The sequence below is a fragment of the Ursus americanus genome, chromosome 31, assembly GCF_024610735.1.
Source record: "Ursus americanus isolate L20-20 chromosome 31, mUrsAme1.1.p, whole genome shotgun sequence".
NCBI lineage: Eukaryota > Metazoa > Chordata > Mammalia > Carnivora > Ursidae > Ursus > Ursus americanus.
In genome coordinates, this window is record NC_142157.1 from 11,438,476 (window position 1) to 11,455,961 (window position 17,486).

General features: G+C 44.9%; 1 protein-coding gene across 2 annotated transcripts in view; it reads left to right on the forward strand.

Moving 5' to 3' along the window:
• Positions 1-2,520: 2,520 nt before the first annotated feature.
• Positions 2,521-17,486, forward strand: part of MKX (mohawk homeobox) — a 63,691-nt gene continuing 48,725 nt past the window's right edge. Inside the window, exons 1-5 of one of the 2 annotated variants that reach the window (XM_045812858.2) lie at positions 2,521-2,886; positions 5,068-5,331; positions 7,107-7,266; positions 15,531-15,684; positions 16,109-16,447. In XM_045812858.2, coding sequence (XP_045668814.1) covers positions 5,144-5,331; positions 7,107-7,266; positions 15,531-15,684; positions 16,109-16,447 — 841 coding nt within the window. In that variant the 5' untranslated portion in view covers positions 2,521-2,886; positions 5,068-5,143. Of the gene's footprint in view, positions 2,887-3,982; positions 4,102-5,067; positions 5,332-7,106; positions 7,267-15,530; positions 15,685-16,108; positions 16,448-17,486 lie in introns of those variants that run through there. The other variant, XM_045812859.2, reaches the window with a different exon arrangement.

Consider the following 17,486-nt stretch of genomic DNA (forward strand, 5'->3'; position numbering starts at 1 on the left):
GATTTTAAAAGCAATCCTTATTTTCAAAAATTTTAACCAATATTTGTTCTGAAATGTCAGGATCCTTGGTAAAATATCAAAATGTTTAAATAAAGGCTGCTTCTTTTATTAGAAAGTAAAAATTACTTATATTTATAACTACACTCTAGGTCTGATAGAATGAATTAAGATTTCTGCCAAATGTTCCTACTTAACATTTTTCTAGCTTTAGCAATAGCTATACGTTACTTTCACATTAAAAAAAATATATATCTTAATAATAGCATATGGCAAATTTGTAGAAAACTTAATATCTTCATTTCATAGTTTAGTAAATTCAGGCTAAACCAAGATCAAATTAACCAGAATTAAGATTAGGACTCAAATTTTCTGACTTCTGGCCTAAGCTGTTTTTTCTTCTCCCTGCATATGGCTATCTCCCACAAACTACACACTCTCTGAAATCTTGTGATGTTTTCTAAAACTTCAAGGTATACTTCTGAGGATTATAATACAGCATTTCATATACTGAGATTATAATATAGCATTAGAAGCTCAGTAAAATTCATCTTCAGAAAAGGTGAAATTTAAGATAATGATAACTGTGTCTGAACTGTGGGTTAAAATAAAGAAGAAACTTTACTCTTGCAGAGAGGATGAAACTTGCAAAAATAAAATTTTGGTCTATCATAAAATACATGTCCATTTGTATAGTACAGAGGGATTCTCCATACTATTTCATTTTAAAATCCACCCTTCACTGCTTTTTTTTATTTTAAAATGGATTCTAATTATTAAACTACAATCTAAAGTAATTCTGCATTACTTTTCCATTGACTTAAAACTAAGGTGTATGTTATTCCTATACCAAATAAAAAACGTTTTGCAGAAAGATTTTTTGCTGTGTATTTTATATCAGATTTTAAGAAAACAAATCTTACGTGAAAATATATCTCAAGTCAAAGTCCTGTAAATGCATTTTACAATTGTAAATGCAGTTAAGACTAAAACAGCATTTGTCCTATCCTAGCTTCTATTACAGCATACTGCTCCATGAGTCAGTATTGTACTATGAAATCGCAAGCAACTACACACATGCCTATTGCTTTACCCAGCACAGCTGACCAAAATACATGTCAGAGGGGCGTTTTACAGCTGATTTCATTATAATGTCTGGTGACCACCATCAGTCACAGAGACCATAGGAGAGAATCTGTCTCTTTCGTCCTCTGAATTACCAATTATCAATTCTTGTGAAATTTAGTGACTGCAAGTCTGTGGCTGAAATTTTATGATGTATCCCTGACTTTAAATCCCACAGCGAGGACTGCAGACTGATGTGGATATTGAATTCACACTACTGCAAGTCAAGTGCAGCGCCAAAGACAAAATGCAAACGCTCCAACCGCAAATTATACATAAAGGAACACAAGGACATTGGGCAATGTGATCAAATGACAATATTTACCTGCCTAATGCGCAAAAACTTAAACCTTCGTCCTTTTCTACTTTAGATTGTGCCACTGCCCAGCTTGCCTTCGCGTATTTTGGGAGATAACATAATGGAAAATTCGAAGATGTGATTAGTCTTGGACATAATAGCTTTAATATACATAAATATTTAACCACTTCCAGGCCACATAAAAGGAAGATGCTGAGGTGGGCCCTTGCCCCAGAGCTGGCCTGCCACCTTGAAGAAGAAAAGAACAAATGATGCCACAACGTTCAGGTTTGGGAAAATCTACTTTCGCTCTTACTAAATGATAAAGGTGTAGCTGCGGCGGCAAGGCCCGCGGCGAGAACGCGGGCGGCTGGGTGCTCGGCGCCCTGAGGATCTTGAAGGCAGCAGAAGCTCTGAGGTTACAGCTGCACCTAAATCACAGCTTTCGCTACTCTCATTTTTGGGGTGATGGAGGAAAGGGAACTATCATCAATAAGAGAATCTGAGAGGCATTCTCTCTCCTTGCACTGTGTCCCAGCTCGGGATTCTTCCAAGTTCCATCCCCCTTCCTCCACGCAGCTCTCTGGCCCAGAGCTCGCCTTCTCTTCCCTACCTGGGTCACAGTGGGTTGGGCACCTGGGCTCGCCTCGCCTCAGCCTTGCCTCCCTCCACCCCTATGTCCCGCTGCGAGCGCAGCCTCTCCAGCGCTGGCCTCGGACGGTGAACGTGTGCCTGGATTTGAGACAGCCCGGACCCCAGAAGCCCAGTGATACCAGAAAAGAAGCTCCAGGGGCGCAAGCACATCCTGTAATATGCTCACGCGTTATAGGCACAAACCCGAGCTCTAACTTCACTCCCGCTAATCGCAAAGAAAATAAAGGGCGCGTCTCAATGCTCTCTCCTGCCTAGCCGCGTGGTTAAATTTCCGGCTCTCGGGCCAGCTAAGACGCGGGATTTGCGCCGCAGCCTCTCAAGTCCCAGAGCCGGAGCCAGGAGCTACTTGCGGCTTCTCCCATTTCTCCCCTAAGTGCGAAGGAAATAGCCCCTTTTGCTCTACGCCTGCGAGGCCGGCGGATCTGCAAGCCGGGCCCCGCTGGCGAGGACTCGGCGGGCCGGGGGGCTCCCCGGCGGCGCCTGCAGCGGCGGCTCGTCTGCGAGGGTTAACAGCAGTCCCCGAGGCCGGGAGGGTGCTGAGGCTTCCTCTCGCCGGCCCGGGAACGTGGATACCGCGCCCGCAGGATGTTCGCCGGCTGGGCCGGGCAGTCAAGAAACATGAGAAGGCCTTGGTATTCCTGTTCCCGGGCCGCGCGCGCCCGTCTGGGTAAATAAAGCCGAGACGACGGCGGTGGCTGCGGTGAGCGCGCTGGAGCCCGCGCCGAGAACATGCGGCGGGGATGGGAGTGCGCCTAGCCTCGACGCGGGAGAGCCAGCCGCCCTGCCGCCGGCCGCCGGCCCCACCGCCACAGGTACAGCCCTCGGGTCTCGGCGTCCCTACCCCGGGCCGCGGGCCGCGGGCCGCGAGGCTCGCTCTTCCTCCGGAGCTGCTCGTTCCTTTTGCCCCGGGCGCCTCCGCTCTCCCCGCCCTTCCCCCACCCCTCTCCTAGGTCCAGTGGTCACGCGCCCTGGTGGTGGCCGAGGCTGGCCCGAGGGTCTGCGAGGAGCCTGGGAGCCCACCTGGCGGTTCCTCCTTGGCTTTAAAATTGTTCGCGGGCGTTGCGCGGGGTAGTTCCTCAGGGAGCTCGCTCCCCAAGATAGTTTGGAGTGAGTCAGGGTAAGGGTAAGTGGGGAATACAGGAGCAGAGAAGAGGCACTGGGGGCTGCGCTTGGGCCCCGGGTGAAGGCCAGGAACCACGCTTCGCACGCCCCCCCCAACCCCGCCCGTCGGGACCCAGCTCTCGGACCTTTGCAGCCCCCTCCCACCTCGCCTGCTGCCTGCAGACCCAGACCGCGCCGGGTGTCTGTGGTTGCAATCTCTTGTGTGGGCTTGGGACAGCCGGGAAGGGTCCGGTATGGCAAACCTTTCAGCGGAGTCGCTAAGAAAAACTCGCCGTTGAATATGGGAGGACAGGACTGGGGTGGGGAAACACTGTGGGACTGGAAAAGGGTGTTTTACAAATAACGCAGAGTGAACGCAAAGCACTAAGTGCACTGATTTAAAAAGAAAAACAAAAAACAAAAACAAGGCTAGTCCTGACCTTAGAACAGGGGCTCCGAGCACGGAAATTTGCTTTGACACTTTTTGCCGAGGCTGTGTGCACACTCCAGACACGTACCTGTCTGCGTGGGAGGACTCAGGCTTACGGTACACGCGGCAGCCAGAAGTCTGACTTCACCTCCCCACGAATACTCACGGTAGCTGTCGCTTAATCGCTATGGTCACGGCCCTGAATGTCACGCGTGGCCGCTGCTGTGGTGGCTGGAGGGCGGGGCAGGGGGCGTTGGCAAATGTGGGCGCTCTGCGAGGCAGAAGATCTGTCTGTGTTGGTGTGGCAGCCTGCGCCGGGGCGGGGCGGGGTGAGGGGGCGCTGGCAGCAGTGCGGAGGCGGCTGGGAAGAAACAGGAGCTACCCCGAGGCGCAAGGCGGGGTGATGGGGGCGGTAACTCGACTGTTCGGCGGCGCGGACTTGAACCTGAGGCCCGCGCTCTGCGGCCAGAGGCTCCCGGCCGCCGCGACCCGGGAGGTGAGCTGAAAGCTTTCTTCAACCACGGCAGCCTCAGGCTCGGTGGTGCGCGGACCGCGATGCCTCTTTTGGCTAACACCTGTGCAACCTCAAATGGTTCCCCCAGACCCCAGAAAGGGGCGGGTGAGGAAGGGCTCCGAGCTCGAGGCTCACCGCCGTGGTGCGGAAGAGGGCAGCACTGACAGCGGGCTCCGGGAGGCCCGGGACTCCGGCGCCTTTGACCTGTCGGGACCCTGCGCATCCTGGAGCGGGCTGGGGGATAGTAGGAAGACTCCGGGGGAGGGAGACAACGTGGTGCATTTGTCCCTGACGCCACTTAACTTTCTAGCTCTGGAGTCAGCTAACTTTCCCTGCCCTCACCCCCTACCCCCAGGGACCTTAACCGGAATTAGAATGCAGGGGTTTCAGCCAAACCATCCAGAATCGAGAAAACATGAAAATCCCCGGAATCCCGGTGTGGCCTGGGACTCATTAACCGGGACTTGCAGATGCAGTTGTTCATATTACCCAAAAATTTCCCTTCCTTCCAACCCCTCCTTAAAACCCCAGTGGGAGCTCCGAGATGCTTTAGACTTCCGTTGTGACTGAAGAACAACTCCCCCTCCCCCGCGCCTATCCCGCTCCGCTAACCCGAGTGCAGTTCTTCCAGATTAAAACCAAGAGAAGAACTCGTTTAAGAATTACTTTCCTTTGCCTACGCAGGTAAATTATTCCTGGTTGAGGTTCCTTGCGAACTAAATCGCCAGGGCAAGGAGGAGGGTAGGGACCTGTCCCGGGAGCGTGCGGGGAGTTGGGGGAGGGGGGAAGCGGTGTAACCAGGTGCGGAGAGGCAAGGGTTCCCTTGTCCAGGTGCCGCGGCGCCGCTCCTCCCCTCGGCTCCCCAGCCCAGAGCCTCGGCCGAGTCCGGGGCTCGGGAGGCACAGGGATGCGAGCACTGAGCGAGTAATGTGATGCATCTTCTCCTAGAACCCGAGCCCTGCGGAGCTCCCGGCGGCCAGGCCTCGAGCTGCGGCCGCCCAGCGAGCCCCAGCCAGCCGGCACCATGAACACCATCGTCTTCAACAAGCTCAGCGGCACCGTTCTTTTTGAGGACCGCGGCGCTCCGGAACGGGAACGGGGCAGCCGACCCTACGGTGGCGTCCTGGACAGTACCCACGCCCGCCCTGAGGTGGGCATTCCGGACGGCCCGCCCCTCAAGGACAACCTCGGCCTGAGACACCGGAGGACCGGGTACGCTCACCCTCCCGGGACCCCTGCCCGCCTGCAGCCCGGTCGGGTGGGAGCGGTGAGCGGCGCGGGAGTGCAAGTGGCAGCCGGGGCGCGTGGGTTAGGGGCCCAGAGTTCCCGGGAGGGCGGGTCTCCACCCCGGTCTCGCGGATTGTCCTTTGAAGGCATTAGTTTCTCAAAATATAGGGGAATCGGTTCATCAGGATAGCCCCAAAGAGGCTTGTTGGAAGCTGAGGACACCTGGAACGGCCCCCCAGTCCCCTGATACCCGGACCTCAGGGTAGGGGGCTACCTGCCCCTATCCGGACCACGGCTGCGGACGCGCGGCTGAGAGCGGGATGCCCAGGAACAGGGCAGGGCTAAACAGTCGGGGCTTCCCAGGTCAAGCCAGCCCCGTGGGCTTCCCCTCTTAGGTCACGACAGGGCCTAGCCACGGCCTCGAAGCTCGCCCCGCCGCCGCCAAGGTGTTGGCAAGGTCGGCTCTCCGCAGGGCGCCCCGGACGCGCGCGCGGCTCGGCAGGGCCCGCTGCGAGCCCGGGGGCCTGCCGGGCCGGGTTTCGGTTTAGCCGGGCGAGGGGCTGCTGGGGAGCGAGAATTCGCGGGTGGGCCAGCAGCTCCGGCTGCAGATGCGTCGCTGCGGCTCCCTGAGCGCCCCGCGGGGGGAGGGGCGGCCGTCCTGGCCGTCTCCACCTGAAAGATTGCATCAGCTGCTTGTTCTGCGGCGTTGTTGGTTAGTAAAATAGAGATTAGGTTTCTTCAAAATGTTACTACCAGCCCTTTCGGATGGAGTTGCATTTCAAAGTGTTTAAAGAGGCGAAAGTCCTGGAAGCTGCGGCGCAGGCGCGCGAGCTTCCCTGAGTGGCGGGGCGCGTGGGCGGCGGCGCGGCGACACCTCCCGGAGGCGCCGGGGAGCGCAGCGCCCAGCATCCGGCTGCGGGCTGCTTCGGCCCCTTCCCCCTTTGAATGTGCTTTTCTTCACGCACGGAGTTTTCCATACTTTTAAAACTCTCCCTTCAGTCGGGAAAAGGCCCCTAGAGTGTTTTTTTTTTAGGTTCTGCGTCCTTCCTCCACAAACACTTGCTGGGAAAGTTTCCCCTTTTTCCAGAGGATCAAAGGAAACAGCTCGCAGAGAAAGAACCAGGGCGGCGGGAGGGCCATCATCCCTTGCTTTATTCCCGCCGACCAGTGGGCGACCTTTGCTTTGACCACCGGCGACGGGAAGCCCCCAGTGGCAGACATGAGTGCCCCTGACAGAACGTTCGAGAGCTGGCAGCAGCCTGACCCGGCAGCAGCCTGACCCGGCCCACGAAGCCAGAGCCTCTCAAAGGCGCGGGTGCAGACGGGCTGGGAGAGGGCGACAGCCCTGCTGCGCAGATCCATAGCCTGAGTAACATTTTCCCTCAGATCGCGTCCCCATCGTCCCCTAAACCTCTCACCCGGCTACTGGCTTCAGGCTACCCCCCTTTCCAGATAAACTTAGTGTCCGTCACCGCCACATGACACCTGCGACAACCAGGCCATTTCAAAGACGCCCAGGGAAGGGTATTCGCGCCCGGAAGTCGTGTGGCCCCCGTCCCCGCCTCACCTCAGTCCGGGGGCGCGGGGCGGACGTGTCTGTGGAGCCGGTGCCCTGCAGAGCGGGACGCGGGCGCGGCGGCCGTTCCCGGGGGGCGGGGGAGCGCGGGGCTGCGGCGAGAAGGTGTCCGGCCGCGGGGAATCCCGGGGGCAGGGGCCCGGCGGCACCGCTCACCCCGGCCTCCCCCTCTCCCCGTGTCCAGGGCCAGGCAGAATGGCGGGAAGGTGAGGCACAAGCGGCAGGCTCTGCAAGACATGGCGCGGCCCCTCAAGCAGTGGCTTTACAAGCACCGCGACAACCCGTACCCCACCAAGACCGAGAAGATCCTCTTGGCGCTCGGCTCGCAGATGACACTGGTGCAGGTAACCGCGGCGGACGCGCCGGCCCGCGTCGTGTGCGCGCGGATCTACACCTGGCGCCTTCGGCTGGGGAAGGATGGGGCGGGTGCAGGCCGGTCCTGGTGCTCCCGCTCCCGCCTCAGAGGATGCTGAGGGCTTGCAGGAAGCGTCTGGCTTTCCTCTCCATCTTACCTATCAATTCAGCGCTCGCGCTCGGTTCAGGAGGGGTTGCATGGTGTTTTGTTGGGGGGCAGGCAGTGAAAAGTCAACTGCGAGTTGTGAAAAGGTGTCTGGGAATCTGGACTCCTGTGCCCTATGTTGGTGGGTACAGATGGGACTCCCCGCAGTGATTTTCAAACTTGAGTGTGCATCAAAATCGCCTGGAGGTTGTTCAAACTCACGTTGCCGGGCCGCACACGGAGTTTCTGATTCAGTCGTAGGTTTGGGGTGGGGTCAATACTTTGCATTTCTAACAAGTTCTCAGGATCATAGTAAAGCGGCTGGCCCTGGATGAAACGTGGAGAACCATGCAGAAAGGCACTCTACATTAGGTATCCATATTAAAGATCAAGTACAGGGTAACGTAAAAATTACCTTTACTGACAGAGCTAGGACTTAGGGTGGAAGGGCAAGAAGTAGTTTTGATTTTTTTTTTCTAATTTCTTTTTAAGTAAGAGGCATCCTCAGCATTAGCTAGAATCCACACAGTTTTGCTGCTAGTTGAAGAGGCCAATTTCAAGTGATTGTTTTATTTCGTCAAGTGCAGAGAAAGAGTGCAAGTTTGTTTCTTCTCTAGTGAACCAACTCCATATCTGACTAGCTTTTTCCCTGCATGGTCTTATTTGGTATTCACAAAAACGTGGTGAGGTAGAGCAGCCGTGAGCATTTTATAGATGATGTGACCAAGGCACTGTGGCAGTTAAGTATTAGTACGGGGTAGAGGTAGGCCTGGAAATAATGTAATTCCAGATCAAATGCCACCACAGACTTCTTTAATAAATTTGGTGACATGAACTTTTATACATGCAAACAACAAATTTATTCAGAAAGCGGAGGAGGAGCTAAATAATTTGAGAAGTTTCATATATTATGGTAGCACTACATTACTGCGTTTGTGAAGTTTTGGTCATTCCATTAAATTTATAGTGAGGGAGGCCCCAAATAAAAGATAGTATTTAACTCCTAGATAAAATAAAACTTGCTTTCCAGAGTATTTAAGGTTGACATTTTAGGAATTGCCGGAAAGTTTGACAAAGCCTAAAAGTTGACTTGTATTCAAGCTTATTAAAACTATAATATGCATTTGTCTGCTTATATTCAGAATACAATTGTAGAGAAAAACATCTGTTTTGCTTCATGTTAACAGGCAATAGTATTAATAGTGATTTGCTGCAGCACTGGAGGGGAAAATTTATTTAGTGTTCTTGGCTTAATATCTGTTTAACATAAAACTATGAATTTTCAGTGATTCCAGTCAGAAAAACTTGACTTGTGAAAATAAATGCATATGTTCAAATTTCAGTTTAAACAGGTATGCTATTTATTTTGAAAATACACTAGTTTATAGAGCTATTTGAATGTTTCACAGTGATGTCAGCAATAAAACATTAGATTAATTTTGGTATATCATACAGTTCCATACTTAATGCTTGCAATTCTTTCATTCAGAAAGCAAAAAAATGACATATTTAGAACATTTTTTTAATTATAAAAAGTAACATTGTCATTAGAGACATTTAAATTTTTGTGTACAGTAGTTTTGTTGAAATGCAATACAAGTAGTTGTAATTTTAATACAGAACCAAATTATTTCCTACCTGTAATAGTTCAAATACAAATAACCATTCTCTCTGCATTAAGATCTTTGTAATGCTATTACGATTTTCTAATTATATTTTATATTCTCATTATATTTTCTCTTACACCAGTCATTAGCAAATAAAAATGCACAGAATTATTTAGGGGTGCCCGGGTGGCTCAGTCGTTAAGCGTCTGCCTTTGGCTCAGGGTGTGACCCCGGCATTCTGGGATCGAGCCCCGCATCAGGCTCCTCCGCTGGGAGTCTGCTTCTTTCTCTCCCACTTCCCCTGCTTGTGTTCTCTCTCTCGCTGGCTGTCTTTCTCTGTCAAATAAGTAAATAAAATCTTTAAAAAAATGCACAGAATTATTTAATTTTTAAATGGAGTAAACATAATTATTTATAATAATTAAATACCTGCTTAATGATTTCCAAATCTTTATAGTAAATGAAGTTGGTTTCTGGAACATTATAGTGATAAATGCAAAAAATCAAAATGTATAGAATAGCCAAGGGACTTTAAATATAATCATCCAATTAGGCATATTAGGATATCTATGTAAGAATATACATATATATATGTACATATATATATGTGTGTATGTACATGTATGCATATATATATATATATATATATATATATATATACACATATCTGCAGCTGACCCTTGAACAACACAGAGTTAGAGGGGCCAACCCTCCCTGCAAGTCAAAATTCTACATATAACTTTGACTTCCCCAAAACTTAACTACTAATAGCCTATTGTTGATTGGAAGCCAATACTGTACTTTTACAATAAAGTAAGCTAGAGAAATGAAAATGTTATTAAGAAAATTATAAGGAAGAGGGCTCCTGGGTGTCTTGGTGGATTAAGCGTCTGCCTTCGGCTTAGGTCATGATCCCAGGGTCCTGGGAGCTAGTCCTGCATTGGGCTCCCTGCTCAGCAGGGAGTCAGCTTCTCCTTCTCCCTCTGCCTGCTGCTCCCCTTGCTTGTGCTCTTTCTCTCTCTCAAATAAATAAATAAAATCTTAAAAAAAAAAAAGAAAATTATAAGGAAGAGAAAATACATTTATTGTACTGTATTTGGTGAAAAAAATCCACATATAAGTGGTCCCATGCAGTTTAAACCTGTGTTGTTCAAGGTTCAACTGCACTTATGTTGATATATGTGGGAGAGTTTGTGAAAGTCAGACATACATTAAACATCTAAGCAAATTCTGACTCTATGGGAAACCAAATAAACTTTACACTTCTGGAGGAAAAAATATAAAGCTATGAGCTAAATAAAACTTTTGATCCCTGCAAAGTAGACCCCTATTTAATGAGTCAAGTTCTCCCAGTAAATAAATTTCTCCTGTGGAGTCAGGCTTCTTGAGAAGAGCGATCATGTCTTTTTCATCTTCATAGCCCCATATCATCCCAGCACCGTACTTTCCGTAAACTATGTGTACATTTTGCAAAGTGAATAGGTTCTAATTGGGGAATACCATTATAATAACCATGTGGCTTTCCAAAACACTGTTCTGAAAACTAGAGAATGTCTTGAAATCTGGCTAAGATATTCTAGTTTTAAAATCCATTCCATTGAACACACAGAGGTGTGTTCAATGTATCCTTAATGCTCTGTGATGGTTCTATAGAACAGCATGAATATAACTCATTTTACTATCTTCAGTACAGCTGGAAATATGTCATATTTTTATGTCTGTGGACAACTATGGAGTGTTCCCCTTATTTCTAGTTCTAAAGTCCTATTTCCTATTTATTGCAGTCCCTCCTATCTCTGTTTCTCATGACTGATGTTAATAAGCGGTTAACATAACTTTTATTCCTTAACTGTGAGAGTATCTTGTATTTTGAGAATTTCTTTTACACGTAACATTTTCCTTTTGGCTGTGTGTCAAACTGTTAAACTTTTCGTAAAATGTACGTTTGCCTTGTTTTGTTACTCTTAAATTGATAAGGAATGACCTAAAACCTGGTCAGCAATCTCCACTAAACCTAGAAGGAAGGAACTGAAACTTTAGTGAAAGAAATATTTTTAGGACCACAAAAGGTACTTTTTCTGATAATTAGAAGCCCTAAGGACGTTAATCCACACGTGCATTTTATTTATCCCTAAAAAATGAAGCAGAAAGAGTTATTTATTGTTAACCTGGCATCTTATGTCCTAAAGAGATACAGACTTTTCATAAAATTAACAGGTAATGACTTGTGTGTGTGTGTGTGTGTGTGTGTGTGTGTGTGTGTGTGTGTGTACTTTAACCAACCAAAATATTCCATTGTGCTTAATTTCTATGGCTGACCATTGCTTAAACATTATAAAAAATATACTCTGTATATTTTTTGAACAGCTTTATTGTGGAATAACATAAAGTGGTATGCAGTTGGGGGTTTGTATTATTGTAGGATATACAGCTTACTGCAGAGTAATTGCCTTGGAAGAAGTTTTTCAAAGAAGGGCAGATGGGTGCTGTATCTGGTTTCAGTGGTCCCCATTGTTCATGTGTATGTCTTTTTTAGTATATTTATATTTTTCCTGGATTAAAAGAGTGCAATGTCTCCTTGGGATGATTTCTTTCATGATCACAATGCAGAGTGCAATTCACATGGAGTTTGAGATTACATTTAATGATTGGATGTTAATGCTTCCCTTACTTATAGAAGTTTCACATTCCTATGATAATGTCTATGTACCATTGGTTAAAACTACTTGTTCTAAGATTTTGCCCCCTCTGTTAACATAGCTCCATTTTTGTTGGGTGAGTGATTCTGCTGAGATATATGTGCAGTTATCAACTGCAAGGATTATAGCAACTGTTAAATATTCAACAAAATCTCAGATTGGTCTTTGTACATTATTCCAAGTGTTATACTACATGGTGTAGAAATGAGGTTCTCAATATTTCAGTTGAGTAACTCAGAATAAGTTTGTTAATTCTGTATGTTCAAAGATGGACAGATGCCAGCTTATCCCTTTGGGTTTACTATAACGATTGCTCTGTCAATACGATGAATGTAAACACCTCGGTTAGAGTAGGGATGAAAATTACTTAGTTTTCTTTTCCAACTTCTAGATATTTGCTTCTCCAAGTTTTCACTGTAAAATATAGTGCTTCTTAAGCTCTGAGTTTGACATCAACATACTGTTGCAGAGCCTATCCATGGTAAGGAGGCCTGTTTCATGTAAAATAGAATTTAATGAGATTTGCATGACAACCTGAAGAAATCCATAGTAAGTTGAAGGTAGAAAATCTGAACTGGTATTTTTACCTTCTGTGAAACAGATGGAGTTTGCATTATTAGTTCATCAGGACAAAAAAATTGCAAAACAGTATTTATGCAAATTTGTTAACCAATTGTTTGCTGTTTACATGGCTTAATGCAAGCAGATATTAAACTACCTTGGACTATATCTAGCCCTTAAATTGTACAGTAAATTTCTGGTGATAAAATACTGGCAGAGTAAATATATTTGCAGATTGCTTGCCAGTCAAACTTACGAAATCAGGTTAGAGACAGCCCATGTTAAATATCAGCAAACCTTTCTGGAAAATTTTCTAATTTGTAGTTGATGTACTATGGTAAGAACTGAGTATATAAAACATAAAAAAGGATATGACCCCTATATATGAAAAACTGTAATCCCACAATGACATTTAAACATCCCCATTTTTGTATGTTAGAATTACAGTGTGTTAATGTTTTTGGAAATTAGAGGCTATTGCATTTTAATAAAAATACGAAGAATTGTATAAGAATTGGATTTTACACTGTACTATGTGATGCTTGTGCTGAAGTTTAAGGTTAGTTATGATTTAAGGGTACTCTCAATTATATAATATTTAGTAAAGAAAATAATAAAAACATTTTGAAGTTGAATTCTAATAAATATAAGTGACATAGGTTAGGAGAAGTTGCCAGTCAGGGGACATAAACACACATGTCTGGTTGCTCAAAAGGGTGGTGGTCAAGGGCAGAAGGTAGGTTAGCACCAGCTATAAAGGGAATAAATTAACAATTTTGTAGGAGAGCATAGACTATATTCGCAGATCTTCATTTTTAGAATTGGCAAGGTTGTTAGGGACCATCTCATGCATTTTATAGATGAAGGGCTTAAAGTTCAGAAAAGTTGAGTGACTTCTCTAAATTCACACACGTTTTTGGCAAATTGAGAACAGGAAACTAGGTCTCTTTCCATTATACCCGTTACAGGATAACAGGACATTAATGAGGATTTGAAGAAGTTAAGCAATTAAATTGTAATGGTGCATCAACACTTGAATTTGATGGTGATGGTTCAGATTCATTCAAGTGCATAGAATGAAAGATAGGGAGCTTCAGAAAAAGAATGTTCTAAAATTCCCGATTACTACTATCAACGACATGAATGAATACTTTGGCCATGACTTGGAGAATAGAGGGAGGTTTGGGGACTGGACCAGGCATTTCATGCTTCCATAGTGAATGTTCACCTGTGTACCACAGTTAATACATAGTTCTATGCTAATCCTTCCGTGTGTGCAGGGACAAAGTTTATCCTAACAAAAACTTCTAGCACTAACTACCATGGCTAGAGCACAAGAGCTGCTCAATGTGTATTTATTGAATGAATAGTCTCAGAAGTTGTCTGTCTATAGAGGTTGGAGAAGACTTAGAATTTGAAGCCAGATTAAATCATTGTTATAATAGCAGAATAGGAAGAGGGATTGATAAAGACTAAGACTTCTGGAATGCCATGGTGAGTTATTGCATCAATGCACATAAATTTAAGAAATAGTTATTACTTAAGACACAAAGGAGGTAATGAATACTGAATATATATATAACGTATGATATATTGTCTATGTGTGTGTGTGTGTGTGTGTGTGTGTGTGTATAAATTGGGGAAAATTACCATGTTTTAAAAACCCGTGGAGGCAAAGAGGAAAAGAATTGTGGTTTTGTTTTTTTAAAAAGTAGGATTCACCATAGGTCCATTCAATAATTAAGTCTTGAGCAATGTGTAAAAATTGTATATTTATATTATAAATATAAAAAAAGAAAAAACAAACTTCCAATGCAAGCATTGCCACACAAACCATTATAGTAACATGGAGTCATGTTCTAGACTAAATTGGCAGAAAGATGTAATTCTCTTTCCACATTTCATCTTTTTAAAAGCAAATATTGACCCCTCGGGTTATTTACATATTTTTTTTTCTGATGATGGCCTGATATTTTAAAGGAAATCTCAAGCACCATTTTAACTTCTGAAAATCCAATAGCATATTTTAAAAACAATGGAAGTAAGTGCCCTTTGTTTTGCAGTGTTTGTTTCTTTGCCTTCACCTATTTGCTTTGGAAGCACTTGACTTTCAACTTAAAGCTGGGTGTTATTGGCATTTTTCTCCCTCTCCTTGTCTGATTGCTCTATGTCTGATTGTTCTGCTAGCTCCTCTTTTACAGTCCTCCTCCTTGATGTCTGGAGGTTTCCAGAGTTTGGGCTTCAACCATCTCTCTTTCTACCTACTCACAGCTGCTGCTGTCACCTCTGTCTCTAACCCACATCTGCTCTTCCTCTCCCTTGAGTCTCAGTTATCAATTTTATTTTCTTGCTGCACATATCACCTGTATGCTTTTCTAGTATCTCAAACCAGTCATTCCCCAACCAAGCACATTATTTCACCCTTGAACAGTTCTACTTTCTTTCTCAAAATGGCACTATCCTTGGGGCGCCTGGGTGGCACAGCGGTTAAGCGTCTGCCTTCGGCTCAGGGCGTGATCCCGGCGTTCTGGGATCGAGCCCCACATCAGGCTCCTCCGCTATGAGCCTGCTTCTTCCTCTCCCACTCCCCCTGCTTGTGTTCCCTCTCTCGCTGGCTATCTCTATCTCTGTCAAATAAATAAATAAATAAAAATCTTTAAAAAAAAATGGCACTATCCTTCTCTTGGTTACACAGGGATGACTCAGGGTCATCTTTAACTTTTCCCTCTTCCTCACTCACCACGGTGTCTCTGGAATTGGACTTACATTTGTTCCCATGTCCTCTTTATAGGGAACACACTTCCCTATCCCTTTTACCTGACACACTCCTTCAACGCTTCGCTTGATTCCTCATGAGGTCTTGGAAGTAACCCCTTCTTCCTTTGGACTCCTGCATCGTTTTATTTTAATGCCTCTTAAACCATTCATCACATTGTTTCTTGTATTAAAGTTATTTGTACACTCTCTACCTTTCTTACTAGACTGAGCATTTGATGGCAAGGGCTGTTCTTTTTTTTTTTTTTAATTCCCAGAATTCAGTATGTGCTCGGTCTCTGTAGTAAGTGCTCAGCATGTTTGTTGAATGAATGAGTGAATGAATGGAATGACTGTCTAGTACTATTACCTTCTGAAAATATTTAATGATCAGAGATACTGAGAGAGGCTTAGGTCCTTTGTGGGAAAGTAATTATGTGATGGGTAATATTTTATGTTTTGTTAATTGAAAAATACAACTTTTTTAGGTGTCAAATTGGTTTGCTAATGCAAGACGTCGGCTTAAGAATACTGTTCGACAGCCAGATTTAAGCTGGGCTTTAAGAATAAAATTGTACAACAAGTATGTTCAAGGAAATGCTGAGCGGCTTAGTGTAAGCAGCGATGATTCATGTTCTGAAGGTTGGTTAATATTTTTATTTTGCTTTACCTCTGTTAATAAAAAGTTCACCCCATTTGCTATTTTTAAGGTTGATTCCACAAAACATGATGGTGCCATAATGGTTCTTTTTTACTGCATGAGGTAACTTCACTTTTACAATACCATAAATGACCAACAGAATTATGGCTATTTCCTCTTGTTTATAGATTTATCATGTGTCAGAATAACATTTTCTGTGAAATTCATTAATATTAAAATACCATAGGGAGAGATTACATAGATTCCTGCTTCCCTTGCCTAAAAATTAATCTTGAGTATCAAAGATAATTTTATACACTTTAAATATTCTGTCTTTATGTATATATTTAATGATTAACTATAACAGTTTGGTGGCTGGGGAAAAGTTATATGTAAGTACTACCTACTGATATTTTTCTCCCTTAGACGGAGAAAATCCTCCAAGAAACCACATAAATGAAGGGGGCTATAATAATCCAGTTCACCATCCTGTGATTAAAAGTGAAAGCTCGGTCATAAAAGCTGGAGTGATCAGGCCAGAGTCACGGGCCAGTGAGGACTACGTATCACCCCCCAAATACAAGAGCAGCCTATTGAATCGTTACCTTAACGACTCTTTGAGACATGTCATGGCCACAAACGCTGCCATGATGGGAAAGACAAGGCAAAGAAACCATTCGGGATCTTTTAGTTCCAACGAATTTGAGGAAGAATTGGTGTCTCCCTCATCATCAGAAACCGAAGGCAACTTCGTCTATCGTACAGGTAAGTCTGCGCTTTTCATGATACCTTGTTTAAAACAGAACTAAAACTGCAGCAAGGGGTCTATTTCAACAGGTATAAAGGCATAATTTTTATTGCTTTTGTATGAGATTATTCACATATAGCCCATGATTTAATTTGAAAGCTTTTGTTTTTAATTACCAAACGTGCTTGTTAGTAGATGATGTCTACTAGGGACTTTCACCCTTAATAATAAAGATGAGAATTTTCATCCTTAATACTCATTTTTAATCTCAATGATATACATTCTTGGAGGAGGAATGCCCTGAATTATAGCCAACCATACGAACACTTTGTATTTCATCTTTTCTCTTAAATTCTTTGATTGCTAATAGTGACAGAAAATGAGCACGAATTAGCGTGGGTGCCGAGACTCTTATGAAGGAAAAGTGTAGGTCTGGCTTAAGTTGCTTTGGAAATTTTACTTTTATTCCTGGAAAGCACAAGTAGGGCTGGTAAATAGCTTTGAAATTTTTACTTTTATTCCAAAAATAATGAATCGATTTCTGCCTGTCCAAAACTTTCTGATGGAGTAGTGAGTTTGGTAAAATTTCTATCTGCACTTCAGTTTCCAGAGAGTTTTTCTCGTAAAGAGTGTTTGAGCAAGTTGCTTCAGAACAAAGGATATGTGTGACCTACATCTGGTGTAGATAGAGTCCAGGTCCTGAAAATGCCAACAAATGAGATTTAGAAATGTTAGAGTTGGAAATAACTTCAGAAAGCATCTAGTCCAGCCATGTTGTATCATAGATAAGAAAACCCAGACCAAGAACGCATAGCTAGTTACTCTTCCTGGATCAGTAGTGCAGCTTAGCCTGCATAAGGGGCAGGGGGAATGTACCTACTACCAGACTATGATAACTCTTAATTATTACATATACCGACACCACTCACTTATTCAGTAGTTAGGATATGCTAGGCCCTCTACTAAATACTACACAAATGATCCTGCATGTAGTCCTTGTAAGGAGCTTGATATGTGAACAGGGGGGCTTTATAAAAGAATTTAAATTTGGTCTAT